At 53.3% G+C, this 14,086-nt stretch overlaps 2 protein-coding genes across 2 annotated transcripts; both read right to left on the reverse strand.

Annotated features, from left to right (window-relative positions):
• Nucleotides 1-1,959: 1,959 nt before the first annotated feature.
• LOC122682692 (cathelicidin-4-like) lies at nucleotides 1,960-5,178 on the reverse strand. The gene is made up of 6 exons (XM_043885695.1): nucleotides 5,076-5,178; nucleotides 3,636-3,895; nucleotides 3,558-3,560; nucleotides 2,906-3,007; nucleotides 2,670-2,741; nucleotides 1,960-2,070 (listed from the first exon to the last, which is right to left on the reverse strand). Exons 1-6 carry the CDS (start codon nucleotides 5,176-5,178, stop codon nucleotides 1,960-1,962), a joined length of 651 nt encoding a protein of 216 aa, XP_043741630.1.
• A 7,195-nt stretch (nucleotides 5,179-12,373) lies between these two features.
• LOC122682875 (cathelicidin-2) lies at nucleotides 12,374-13,834 on the reverse strand. The gene is made up of 4 exons (XM_043886175.1): nucleotides 13,629-13,834; nucleotides 13,408-13,515; nucleotides 13,192-13,263; nucleotides 12,374-12,605 (listed from the first exon to the last, which is right to left on the reverse strand). Exons 1-4 carry the CDS (start codon nucleotides 13,824-13,826, stop codon nucleotides 12,486-12,488), a joined length of 498 nt encoding a protein of 165 aa, XP_043742110.1. The 5' UTR covers nucleotides 13,827-13,834; the 3' UTR covers nucleotides 12,374-12,485.
• Between the last annotated feature and the right edge of the window lie 252 nt (nucleotides 13,835-14,086).

The raw sequence follows: 14,086 nt of genomic DNA on the forward strand, positions 1-14,086 counted from the left end.
TGTGACCTACAGAGCTGAGCCACCAGGGTGAAATTTATCTTCACGTGCCTAAGAGGAAATGCATGCTGGCTCAAGGAAACCTCTCAGAGCGATGATGACATCACAGAATGGAGTGAGATCAGGAAGAGGAGCAGTCACCAAACTCAACCATAAAGACATTGGGGAAGGACTGCTCCTGTCGCAAGATGCTGGTCAGTTTCATCGGCAACAGCGGACTCCAGCCGTATGTTCTAGTACCACCTCTCTTCCCTGCAGTCTTCACTGCTTCAGCAGCACAGGCAGGAGGGGATGGAACGGAACTTGGGAGGCATCAACCTGTCAGCAGGAAGAGCCACCAACTTCAAGCGACCAAGAGTTTAACAACTAGCTCAAAAAAAGAAATTCTGACCATTTAACCTGTAGCTCTGGCAATCTGAATCCTCTGGCACAGACACAGCACAGTCCCGAGTTTCCCTGTGGCATTCATCCCAGAATGCTGGATGAAGTAGAGTGATGTAGCGTGAGAAGCATGAGGTTCCTCCAACCTGCCTGAAATCAGCCCCACGTGCTCACCAAGAGGAGCCAAGCCTGACAGGTAGCAGAGTAAAGGCTCTGTGAGATCCTGCCCTCTGTCCCCCTCAGAGAAGGGAATCTGTGTCTTGGTTTAGGTTGGCTCCAACGCAGACCTAAAACAAGCATTTAGTAGAAGTATCATGTTGGCCAAAAAGTTGTTTGGGATTTGGCGTAAGATATTACTTTTTGGCTAACCCAGCATTTTGTTTGGGAGATGATTCCAGAAAGCACCAGCAGGAGTGTAGAAAGGGGAGACAGGGCAGGACTTAAGTCAAAGAGGATGTGTTTCAGTGAAGAGGTTACAAAAATGGGAGACAGGGGCTCAACCCAGCTGTGGACATCAGGGAGTGATGTGACAGGTCTGGAAACCGGCCACCCAAGGCTTGAGGAAGAGGAGGTGTTTTTCCACCAAGTCCCTGCAATGGTTGATTGAAGTTGTTTCCTGGATCCAACAACCCCCCAGCCCCAAACGAGTGCTTCCAGTCTGCCCCAGAGCAAAGACCGGCTAGAGAATAAGGAGTGGGCAGGGCGTGGACAGTGTCTGAAACACCCAGGCAAACAGTGATGTGACCTGTGTGTCACTCTGTATGTCTCTCACCCTCATGCAGTGCTCTTCACCCCAAAGAGTAGGATGCTTGTATTTAATGGTGCAAATTTTTGTGTCATGTGATCCCTAAACACAAGCCCACCACTGAAATCTGGGACCCAGCTGAAGAAATGGTAGTGTGTCTCAAAACCACAGGAAAAGCCAGGAGGGGCAGGCTATTCCAGAATTAAGATTGTCAAGGGGAAGAGGAACGTTTAGGGCATTGTACTTGCATGCATGTAGACTAATTGCATCTCTGTGAGTGTTTAACAAGGTGAGAAGCTTGGCCCCTCGTGGACTGTCAGCTCCACATCAGAAGGAACAGCATTCACACCAGCACTGCACAGACAGCAGGTCTCCTTATGTCCTGTTGGTTGTTGGAGGAGGAGGGCAGGGTCAGGGGAAGGGCTCGGGAGGGACCCGAGGGTGGAGATGCTGTCCTGGGCCTCTTGGTGCTGCTGCCTCCCCCTGTGCCCTCCTGGAAGGAACGGGGGCCTCATGCTTCTCTGTGTTCACAGGAGTGATCTCACACACGTACATAGACACACATAGACACACACACAAATAGACACACACATACACATAGCTACACACACACACACACACACACACACACAGAGGAGGCCTCTCAGAGATAAGGACTCAGTCTCAGTAAGTGGGAGAAAGAGAAATAATTGAAATTGAAGCCTGGAGGAAGCTGATTTCACAAGAATTTATTTTTCACCGTCCAGAAGTCTGAGACAGAACAAATCAGATCTTTAAAACGCTTCCCCAGGCTCGGGATTCACCAAAAGCCATTAATAGGTGTGATAGCCAGTTCTTCACTGTTTTCCGGGGAACCTTGGCAGGAACCATGACCGTGGCCTTGGCCTTGGCCTGTGAGGAGGCCGAGGTTTGGGAGGCTGAGGTCCTTTAGCCCTGACACTCTGAAGCTGTGAACCACAATGGAAGAGATTACTTGTGGGACTGGACAAGGGTCAAGAGAAGACCACTCTCTCCCCACCTGAACAACCCCCAAACTGGGCCACCAAAGGAACTTTGGCCCCAGCTCATCCTCTGACAGTGATCTTTGGAGCATGTGGTTGAATCCTTAAACCCACAACATATGGGGAAACTGATCCCAGAGATGACAAGGAGCTTCTAAATGTCACAAGCCCATCCGGGCAAAGATGGACTGGAGCATGGCCTCAAGACCATGACTCGAGTCAGGGTGTCACAACTTCAGCACTGTCAGGATCCCCTGGAGGCCTTGTGAAAATACAAATGCCTGGGCCCCACCCCAAAGTCTGATTCAGGAGATCTCAGTAGGGCTGAGAATCTCCCTTACTGTCAGTTCCTGGGTGAGGACCCCTTTAGACAGCCACTTCTCTAAAGGATACAGAGCCAGGGCTGGAGACCTGGGGATTGGGGAGGGTGGGCCTGGGTAGGAGGGCCTTTTCTCTGCCCTGGATGGGGCATCGGGTCATTGGTCCAAAGGATGTTCCACAACCTACCCTGTTAGCATCTGCACAACACAGAAGGGGCCACTCACCTCATTACAGTTTAGGTCAAACTGGTCATCAGACCGGTCCAAGCTGGCTGTCCCCACACACTGTTTCACCAGCTGGAAGGGGAGTTTCCAGGTCAAACTGGAACCCCCGGGGCCATAACCTTCCAGGCTCAGCCAACCTCACCCTTCAGGAGCTGGAAATCTTCCCTGAAGTCCCCTGCTCAGCTTGTGCTGAGAAGCATTTATCCCAGCCCTCAGCCTCCAGCCCCCAGGCTCACCCCATTCTCCTTGAAGTCACACTGCTCTGGGGGCTGCTGGCTCGTCCTGGGACACACGGTCTCCTTCACCCTGAAGCTCAGAGGCTTTCGAGCTCCCCGGTCCTCCATCTGGTCAAAGATCAAAGTGGGGGGACTGGGCTCAGGCTCATGTTTCCTTCTCTGATCTGTCTCCCTGTCCCCACCCGGACGGCAGCCTCTCCAGCCCCCTGTGTGTCCGGCCCTGGGCTTGGTGCTGGGAGCCCAGGGGAGGGACAGAGCCCGTCCCCCGCCTCATGGGCTCACAGAGAGCAGGAGCAGACCGCACGGCAGCGCTGAGGGCAGAGCCTCCCCGCAGAGGGGCTGAGGGAGGTCAGGGCCGCCTGCAGAGAGAGCCCTTGTACCTGGAATCTCCAGGCTGACAGAGGCCTCCCTGGCAGGGAGACACCGCAGTGCAGAGGGGCTTCAGCAGGGACATCACCTCACAGAGCCTGTGACCCCCTCCATCCCTGGAGCTCCCGGAAGTCCTGGGAGCCAGGTGTGCAGGGCGCCTGATCCCACAGCAGAGATGCTAAGGCAGGAAGCCTGGGGCTGGCAGGGGACCCAGGTCTGGGAAGGTTTTCTGGAAGAGGTGGGAGCCACCTAGAGGGCAAAGTGCCTTCCTGACAGGAGGTACAGCCTGAGTGAAGGGGGCGACAGTGTGGCCAAGGGTGTCAGGAGATAGATCCCCTTCCCAGCCCCCTCCCCAACTCACATCCTGCTCTGGAGGCGGGTCTAGCTCCAGGAGGCGGTAGAGATTAGCTTCTGTGGACCCGTCATTGATGCAGTCCCCCGTGTGAAGCACGGCCTCCCTGTAGCTGAGGGCCTGGGCAGAGGCCGAGGGCAGCACTAGTCTCAGCTGCAGTAGCCACAGTGACCACCGTCCCAGGGAGAGGCTGGCCCTCTGACTCTTCACCGTCCCCAGCCTGCCTCCTCCCAGCCCGAGGGACCCTCCTTTTATGCTCAGCCTGGGTCCTGATGCAAAGACTCAAACAGGAGTCTTCCAGACTCACCCTATCCCTGCCCTCCTCCCAGTGTGTGAGATTGACTTGCCTCAGCCCCTGCTGTTGCTTCATGGGATTTCTGGGCAGTGGGCAGGGAGACCACTGAGCAAGGTGAAGAAAGGTTTTCTCCATCTCCCTGACAACTCCTTGGCCTCTCCTGGACCCCATGGGGAGTGTCACCAGCGGGCTTGCTCAAGAGGATTGAGTCCTCCAGGAGATGGAGGGGCCAGGCACTGTCTACATCCCCTCTACCTCCACACCATGGGCTCCTCAGGATTCAGAGTAAAGGAGGGTATTTGCTATTCGATCTTCTCCTTTAGGCACTGCCTGGCACCCGATAGGCACTTAGTTAAAGTTTGATGAGTGGATGACAGGACCGACCCCTTCTAGCCCCTCACCCACCCACCCTGTCCCTAGGCAGCCATTTGGGCCAAACCATCCTCTTCTCTCTTCACAACCCTCAGACAGTCAGGGGCTCAGCTTCACCTGTCCCCTTTTCCTAGTCTTCTCCTCTGCCTTCCTCAGACTAAGATGTCACATCCAAAGACCCCAGCAGTTGTGGCCTGTTGCTACACTCAACCTATTTATCTTGAGGGAAACACTCTGTCCTTCTAAAATTGCCCCTGACCAATTCTCCCCTGTCCCTGCTCTCCTGGGTCCCCTCCAATTCCCTGGGGGCTCCTGCTGACTCTCCTCCAAGGATTCTCCTCTTAGGAGGAAGGGCTGGCTCAGGTGCATCCAGGCTGCTTCTCCTCCCAGTCCTCACACGTTCCTGGGGACGGCCCTTGTCAAGACACCAGTTCTCGTGAACACGTATCACTGCTCTGTCTCTGGGTTCAGGACTCCCATGAACGCCTTGGTTGTCTGCACTGGGCTGTTGGCGGGGTGCTGCCGCAGGAGCTCTGAGCTGGAAGCCTGGGAGACCCACCTGCTCCTTCTTCCTCCTGAAGACACTCCCCTGACCTCCCGCCACCCCTGCCCTGGGCCTACCCCCGTCTTGTCTCCTCTCAGTGAAGCCAGAACCTCCAGACTCCATGTTTCCTGATTTTCAGGCTCTCCCCAGGCCAATGTCCACACTTCACACTATTTCTAAGTGCAGAGGCAGAATGCTGACTTGACCATTTCACCCTCCACTTTCAGAGCACACAGACCTGCGCCTGACAGCAGGGTCTGGTCTTGACACTCCTCACTGTCCACACCCCAGCCCTGCAGGTCAGGTCTCAAGCTGCCTTGACCATTCCAACCACAAGCCATCTCGGAGCCTCCTGCTTGTCCCCCATCTCTGCAGCTGATGCCTCGGCTCGCCCTGACATGCCACCTTGCAAAGCTTTCCCTGACCTTAACCAAAAGTTGTACCTCTTCCTCTTGACTCCCAAAGCCTTCAGGACATCCCTTCTTTTTTGCTTTTTTAGCAAAATGTGCTTTTTATTTATTTAGTTAGTTCTGGCTGTACTGTGTCTTCGTTGATGCCCACCAGCTAGTCTGGTTGCATAGAGCAACAGCTACTCTCTAGTTGCGGTGCACAGGCTTCTCATTGCGGTGGCTTCTCTTGTTGTGGAGCACAGGCTCTAGAGTGTGAGGTCTCAGTAGCTGTGGCCGAAGGGCTTAGTTGCCTGATGTGGGATCTTCCTGGACCAGGGGTCCAACCCGCATCCCCTGCATTGGCAGGCAGATTCTTACCCACAGGACCACCAGGGAAGTCTAGGACATCCCTTCTGATTTGACCTCCAGGACTCCCTGCCCAGTGCTCTGGTTGGGGAGGAAGACGCTGGGAGGAAAAGAGAGCACAGCTGGGGGAAATACTATGCCCAAGGGACAGAGGAGTGCTGAAGCCATTCTAGAAGAAGGACATTCTAATCCATCAACACCAGGGAAGCACCATGTGCCTGTGAGGCCAGGGGAGGTTTGTGGACTCAGTTGCCCTGTGGGACCCTTGAGGGCTGGGCCAGGGCACCTTGGAAGGCGGCAGCCTGGATGGGAGATGCCAGGTGACCACTCAGCCTTGGAGAAGGAAAGAAAAGTGAGTTTTGTGCAACCTCATTACACCACCCAGATATTGCCCCAGTGGCCTTTTGGTCAAGCTGTATCTTTTCCCCAAGTCAAAGAATTAGCAACACACATGCTTACCAGGTGTTTGGTAACCTGGAAATCTCCCTGTGCTTTCCTGGTGGTGGTGGTCTATTCGCTAAGTCATGTTCAACTCTTTGCGACCCCATGGAGCCCACCAGGCTCCTCTGTCCATGGGATTTCTCAGGCAAGAATACTGGAGTGGGTTGCCATGTCCTCCTCTAGGGGATCATCTCAACCCAGGGATCGAACCTGCGTCTCCTGGGTCTCCTGCATTGCAAGCAGATTCTCTACCGCTGAGTCACCACGGAAGCCCACCCTGTGCTTTCCTGCCTCTGCACTATTGCATTTGTTCACACTTCAGACTAAAGTTTCCTTCCCCATCCTCCCTGGATCCTGTTAGGGGCCTCTGCCAGGCCCTCAGTCTGCACCTCCTGTAATGAGGAGCGAGCCTTCCATGTCTCCAGCATCTGCCTTTTCTGATTTAGTCCTCACAGCTGTCTTGTCCTAGTGGAGTCTTATGTCTGCTCACGGGTGCCCTGGGAAGGGAGAGACAGCCTACCATCTGGAGACTTCACCCAGCCCTGGCCAGCTAGCTAGTATGCCCTCTGGGAATTAAAGAGAGAAGGGACCAACTCCTAGTAAGAGAGACAGGCCAACTGGGGATCAAAACACCATCTCACTGATTCCATTTTTTCCAGCTTGGAATCTGACACAGGTCCCCGGTCCAACTCAACAATTACAGGTAAGCACCTGACTTTATTTCTTTTGTAAAGATATTCAGGAGATTGTAAAACACCTTCCTACCTAATCACCACATGTGGAAAACCACCGATTCTGTCTCCAGCAACAACCTCCCTCCATAAGGATTTAAATCAACAGAAAAGGAAAGAGCTTGGGGAGCTGGAATTGCAGGTTACAGCAGGGTGGAGAGTGGGAAGGCTGATGGGTGGCAGAGACCAGGGAAGGGAGGGCTGGGGCAGCTGGAGACTATTCTGTGTAGGTGTGACACTCTGGCTGTGAATAGGAAACAAGACTGATACCCCTGCCATTCCTTACGTTGGGAACTCTCTCCATTTTGCTGGGAGTTCCTGCCATGATGGTCACTAGTGTGCCCTTGGACAATCTCATTGAAAGAGCTTTCTTCCAAGTAATTTGCCAATAACAAAAACACTGAGTGAGATCCCTGGGGTCCATCCTGTCACCAACACAACTCTGACGCTAATCCCTGGGAGGGTCATGGTAACAACACTGCGAGGGGAGCCTGAGGCCCCTTTTGTCCTGCCTCCCCCACTCACAGCTTTCGCATGACCACGTTGCCTATGGAGTCTGGAGACCTGAGTCCAACAATGTGACCTGTGTGTGGTCCTTCAGGGTACAACAGGTTTCTCTGCACCCACCTCCTCTGAGTTCACAGCACACTTGTCAGGAGGGCAGGGCAGGGCTCACCACCAGTCTCTTTAAGCCAAGAAGGAAACTGAGGCCCAGGGTGGGGTGAGATGTGGCCTTGGGAGAGAGGTCTTGGCCAAATCAGGGTTGATAGAAGGACCCAGAGTTCTTGTCCAGTGTGGAGTCCCCCTGGTCCAATCTAGGGCTTCCATCTTTCTTAGACTAGCTCCTTACCCCTCTCTCTCACCCTACTACCGACCACTCTGGCGAGCCCTGTATCTCTCGTGAATCTCAGAACTTAAAGAAGTTCTGGAGACTCTTCTTTTTAACCTGCAGCACTCTAGACACTGAAGGGCTGAACTGGGAGCCTGTTCTGCCCTGGTCCACCTCCCACTCTCTTCCATTGCTTCCAGGGCTATCCCTTGCCCTCTGGCTGCTAAAGTTGCTGGGGTATGGGGGAAGACCCTAGGGAGATCTGGGGCAAGAGTGGAGGGAAGTAAGTTGCTCTCAGAATGGTTTACGGGGCCTCCTTCCTGTATTATTTCAAGTATGGAGTCACCACTGGCCAGCACTGGCTCCATCACTTGCAAAATGAAAATGTGGGGCCCCTTGTTCAAAATTATGAGAATTTCAAGCCCTCAAGAATAAGTCATTAGCAAGTACCTAAGCATGGGGGCCTCTGTGACTGTACTGGTGACACTCTTGATACCAGCCTTGCCCCCTGCCCACAAAACACTCTTTATCACCACAAGAGAGAGTTTAGACTATCTGGGTGTTGTAGGTAAGTCCAGGCCAGACTTTCCATACTTAGTAGCAGCAAGATCAGCAAGAGGTGTTGCTCTTGTTATGTCAGAATCTGCCAAGTCTTTAAGCTTAGAAGTGCTACCATATTCTGGGCAACACATGTAAAAGAGTTCAAAATTTCATGATGAGACTTATGAAAATCTTATCAATATCTAGAAGGTCAACCTTGTTATGTCATGTTTAGCGGAGGCTGTCTACTCCTGGAGGTGGCAGTTGTTGGAAAGGTAACAAGAGCCCTTAGATTAAGACTCTTCAGGACTTTCCCTGGTGGTCTAGCTGTTAAGGATCTGCCTGCCAATACACGGGACACGGGTCCGATCCCTGGGAAGATTCCACATGCCGTGGGGCAACTAAGCTGCCACGCCAGCCCACCGTAAGCCTGTATGCTACTGAGCCCAACCTCTAGAGCTCATACTCTGCAACAAGAGAAGCCACCGAGATGAGAAGCCCGTGCACTGCAATGAAGAGTAACCCCCCTCGCCGCAGCTAGAGAATGCCCAAGCACAGCAGTGAAGACTCAGCACGGTCATAAATAAATAAACAACTTTTAGAAAAAGACTCTTCATTGGCTGTTGATCAGGTAGAGTCTGGGTGAAAGTGACCAGATGCCCTGTAGACAAACGCTGAGAGAGCAATGAATGGTGCGTCTTCCCACCCTAGACTCTGTGAGTCAGAGGCCTGCTATTCCCATCATCAGTGTAGTTACTTTCTTCACAACCAAGTGATCTAAACACCCAGTCCCTCAGCAATCACCGCTCCTGTCCTCAGTCCTCCCCTTATCTTAGACCATGTGCCCAGACTCCTCCCTACGTGCTCAGCAGCTTCATCCTTTTATGCCGTGACCCATCATAGAACAGCTCCCTAGGTCCTGAAACACCAGTAGGATCGCCTTAGGAGTTTCCACCTCATATTCATGATCGTTGTCATCAATATCCTTCCAGCAGCAGAGCTGGCAGTGCAATGAGCACTAGGGGAGAGTCACCCACCACATGCGTCTTCTTTGCAGCTTGCAAATTCCGATACTAGGAGCTGCCAGAGGTGCCTGGGAAAAAGACAAGTGGGGTGAGAAAGATTACTCATGTGGTTTGAGAGTCTTCCATCAGTATGGGCCTCTTCCCTCATTTCCAAGCCTCAAAATTAAACATTCTACTTAACTAGAAGATAGCCTCCCAGGGAATCAGCTCATTTAGAATTCAAGTTGCCTTCCCTAAGTGTGTGCTCCACTGGGAGGTGAGCCTTGGGTGTATAGTTATCCTTTCAATGTTTCCTCTCAGAGTCCATTTCATCTTCCAATGGTACTGACTACTTGGAGATGAGATTGGGGGCATTGAAGGTCCTGAGAGTCATCTGGGTAGCTGTTCATACCCAGCTTCTTACTATAAGGCAATGCTGTTGCAGATCAGATGTGTTCTGTGAATCCAGATATGAAACACAGACCATCTGAGAGTCTTTGAATATCATATCCCATGTATGCTGTGTGAACAGGGATGGCACCCCTGTTATCACCCTGGAATTCCTTTTGTCACTCAGTCATGAGGGTGGCAGTCAGCCACTTTGGCCAGGCTTCCTTGGCCTCATGTGCTGGCATCACTAGGCTTTGTCAATATTTTGAGGTCTAATGGTGGATTTAAATGGATCACCATGTCCCATGTGATGGTGTATCCACATGCCTAGAGACCCTACCTAGCCAGCGCAGGTTTAATTCATTTGTTGATTCCGATAACATGGCCCGTGAATGGTCATTTTTCTTGCATATCAGTGTGAGTCATAAAAGAGGTAGTGAGCACAGAGCATTCTATAGCAACAAGGTTTGATACCCTCAAAGACTGAGGCTTGACCATCCAATTTCATAGGCAGACACCGGATCACACTGCCAGTCTCTGGTGTACTGCCCATGAGACAGTGAGAAACACAACCAGGTAAATTTCAGGAAACCAGGAAGGTTTCTTGAACGAGGGGCCTTGTTCAGGCACAGGTGTCAAAAGATGTCTTTGAGGCTGAGCAGCATCAGCGGCACAGCCCATGCATCCTCCTTTAACCTAGCACATCCACCCATGAAGGACCAGGCATCTTCAGGACCCTGGTGGACCAAAGCCCCCAGGGAGCTCTGACACAGACCCCATGTCTGAGAGCTGCATCTGGAATGTTATCAGCCACCTTTGCCTCCAGGTGTTTCCCTCCAAGTGCCCTGTTTTCCTCTTTTCCAGGGAAGAGTCATTTTGTTGAGATTTTCATTTTTCACACTTCCCGTGATAGGGGTGTTGCTCCTTGAGGCTCTGAACATCAGACAGAGTCACACACGACTGAGCAAATGAATTGAACTTAACTGAGTTGAAAAATATACCATTAGATACATTTTTGAGGATGAATGAGTCCACACAGTTGAAGGTGCCTAGGGGCCGTGAAAGAGGCAATGTAGCTCCCTGCCTCCCCTGACAGCGTCCTACCCTGCTCCAGCTGGGGATGACACAGAGGCAGAGTGGCACACGGGAGAACAGGGGCTGCATGTTTTATCTTACAACTTCATTCTTGCAAGGATGGATAAAACCAAGATCCACAAGGTCCTCGCCTAGTAACGGCGCAGCGTGCCTCCTTGACACAGCACAGGTCTGGGGGATGGAGAAGCCCCTGCTGGTCCACGCTGATTGGCTCCCCTCTTCCTGATCTCTTGATCTCCTCCACTCTCTTTGATTTCGGTGCCCCCAACCAAGGAAGCTGCCCCCTGCCCTGAAGGGAGTGACCTTCACACGTACACAAACACTGAGAAACACTCCAGGGAGGAGGCATCTCCCTGGGCCGCTTGACCTCCTGTCCACGCTCACCACGTTGTGAAACCTTCAGTGCCCCTTGGTTTTCAGCACTGTCCCCAGGACGCCCCCTCCCGCACCACCACCCTGGACCCCTCGGGCCCTTCTCTCTTGTCTCCACATCAGGCCCCGCACCTGACCCATATGGAATGAGTAGACAGACTGCACGGTTCCACTGCCACCACGGGCCAGGTTCCCTAGAGTGAGAAGCGTGAGGTTCCTCTAACCTGCCTGAAATCAGCCCCACCTGCTCACCAAGAGGAGCCGGGCCTGACAGGTAGCAGAGTAAAGGCTCTGGGACATCATGCCCACTGTCCCTCTCAGAGAAGGCAATCTGTGTCTTGTTCAGGTGGACCCAGCAGGGAACCTAAGATAAGCCTTTGGTGGAAGGAGTTTCCTTGCAAGGAGATTCCAGAAAAAGCCAGCAGAAGTGTGTTCAGGGGAGACAGTGCAGGACATGAGTCAGAAGAGGAGGGGTCAATGAAGAGGTCACTGATGGGGGTGGTTGGGGCTAAATCCCAGTGGGGACCTCACACAGGGGTATACATATCTGGGAGTGGGCCACCCAAGAGGGAGGAAGAGGAGGTGTTTTTCCCCCAAGTCCCTCCAATGGTTGGCTGAAGCTGCTACCAGAATACAAACTTCCTAATGCTTCCAGTCTGCCCCAGAGCAAAGGTCAGCTAGAGCATGGGGAGTGGGCAGGACATGGACAGTGTCTGAACACCCGGGGAAAGAGAGATGTGACCTGTGTGTCACTTTCCGCGTCTCCCACAGTGTTCAGCTCATCGCCCCGATGAGCAGAATGCTTCTTTTTTAATGAGAGGTTTATATCATTGGATTCCATCATATAGACCCACCATAAAATGTGGGAGAAAACTAGAAAGACAGTGATGTGTCTGATGCCAGAGGAAAGTCAGGAGGCGTGGACTTTCCAGAGTTAAGACTGTCATGGGGAAGAGGAATGTTCTGGGCACGGTACATGCAGGCTTCACCCTGAGACTGAACTGCATCTCTGTGAGTGTTTAGCAAGGTGAGCAGCCTGACCCCTTGTGGACTGTGAGCCCCACGTGAGCAGGAGAAGCATTCCCACCAGCACTGAGCACACAGCAGGTCTCCTTACGTCCTACTGGGTGCTGGAGGAGGAGGGCAGGGGCGGGTGAAGGGCCCGGGAGGGACCCGAGGGTGGGGACGCTGTCCTGGCGCTCCTGGGGCTGCTGCCTCCCCCTTGCCTTTCTGGAAGGAACACGGGCCTCACATTTCTCTGTGTTCACAGGAGTGATCACACACACACACACACACACACACATACAGACACTCCTAAAGGTCATGGTAAGTTGGAAGAGGGGAGACAATTGAAACTGAAAACTGGAGGAAGTTGTTTTCACAAGATTTTATTTTTTTGGATGCTGACTCAAGGCAAAGGAGATCCCAAGAGGTCTTCCCTGGGCTTCTGATTCATCAGAAGCCTTTATCAGGGAGTTATCTGCCTATTGGTCACCCTCTACCAGGAAATGGTCTTATGGGTGGTGGACGGAACGGTGGGCGGAACGGTGGGCGGAATGGTGGACGGACTGGTGGACGTAGGATTGGTGGAATAAATCTGACGCTCTGAAGCTGTGAACCAATAAAAGCAGGTTTCTTGTGGGAACTGGGTGAAGGTCAAGACAAGACCTCTCCCTCCACACCTGCCCCCCATTCCTAGTGGACTCCAGGAACCTTGGGGACCCAGAGCACCCTCTGGCTGTGACCCTTGGAGCATATGCTTAAATCTCCGTACCACAGACAGAGATGAAACTGAGGTCCACAGATGATAAGGGGCTTCCCAGGGTCACAAACCCATCCCAGCAAAGAAGGGCATGAAGATCATCACTGAGTCAGTGCCCCTCCAGCTTCTGCACAGTCAGAGTCCCCGTCAGGCCTTATGAAAATACAAATGGCTGGACCTCGCCCCAGAATCGGATTCGGTTGGGTTGAGTGCTGCCGAGAATCTGCCTTCCTGTCAGTTCCCGGGTGGGGACCCCATGAGAGAACCACTGCTTTAAGGGATGCACAGCCAGGCTGGAGACTGGGGCTCAGGGAGGGTGGGCCCGGGTGGAAGGGCCCTTCTCTGTCCTCGATGGGGCAGCCGGTCATTGGTCCAAAGGATGTTTCACATACTTAGCACCCCCAGAAACACCACAGTCCAGAAGGGGCCACTCACCTCATTACAGTTTATGTCAAATTGGTCATTTGATGGGTCCAGGGTGACTGTCCCCACACACTGTTTCACCAGCTGGAAGGGGAGGTTCAAGGTCAAACTGGAACCCCTGTGGCCATAACCTCCCGGCCTCCTCCCAGGAGTTGGAAATCATCCCCAACCCCACTGTCCAACCCCTGAGAGGCACCTGCCATTCCCCTCCCCCACTCCCATCCTCACCCCATTCTCCTTGAATTCACACTGCTCCAGGGGCTGCTGGGCCGTCTTGGGGCACACGGTCTCCTTCACTGTGAAGCTCACAGGCTTTCTGGTGCCTGGGTCGACCTCCTGGTCACGGGTCAAAGTAGGGGAAACTGGGTTTGGGCTCATTCTTCTTCCTCTGATCTGTCTCCCTGCCCCACAACTAGCTGGCCCCCTCCCCAGATCCCTTCATAACTCACATCATTGGGTGTAGCGTCTAGCTCCAGGAGGCGGTAGAGATTAGCTTCTGAGGACCGCTTGTTGAACTGATCCACAGCACGAAGCACAGCCTTCCTGTAGCTGAGGGCCTGGGCACTGGCCGAGGGCAGCACCAGTCCCAGCAGCAGTAGCCACAGTGACCAGCGCCCCAGTGTGAGGCTGGCTCCCTGGGTCTCCATGGTCCCCAGTCCTCATCCTCCCAGCCTGAGGGACCCTCCTTTTATGCTTAGCCAGGGCCTGATGCAATCACTCAACCAGGAGTCTTCCTACCCCGCCCCATCCCTGCCCTCCTCCCAGCCTTTGAGAAGGACTTGCCTCAGACCCTGCTGTGGCCTCACAGGACTGCTGAGCAGTGGGCAGGGAGGACCCTGTGCAAGGTGAAGAAATGATTTCTCCATCTCCTGACAGTGCTTTGGCCTCTCCTGGACCCCATGGGAAG

This window comes from Cervus elaphus, chromosome 24 (genome assembly GCF_910594005.1).
Source record: "Cervus elaphus chromosome 24, mCerEla1.1, whole genome shotgun sequence".
NCBI classification, from domain to species: domain Eukaryota; kingdom Metazoa; phylum Chordata; class Mammalia; order Artiodactyla; family Cervidae; genus Cervus; species Cervus elaphus.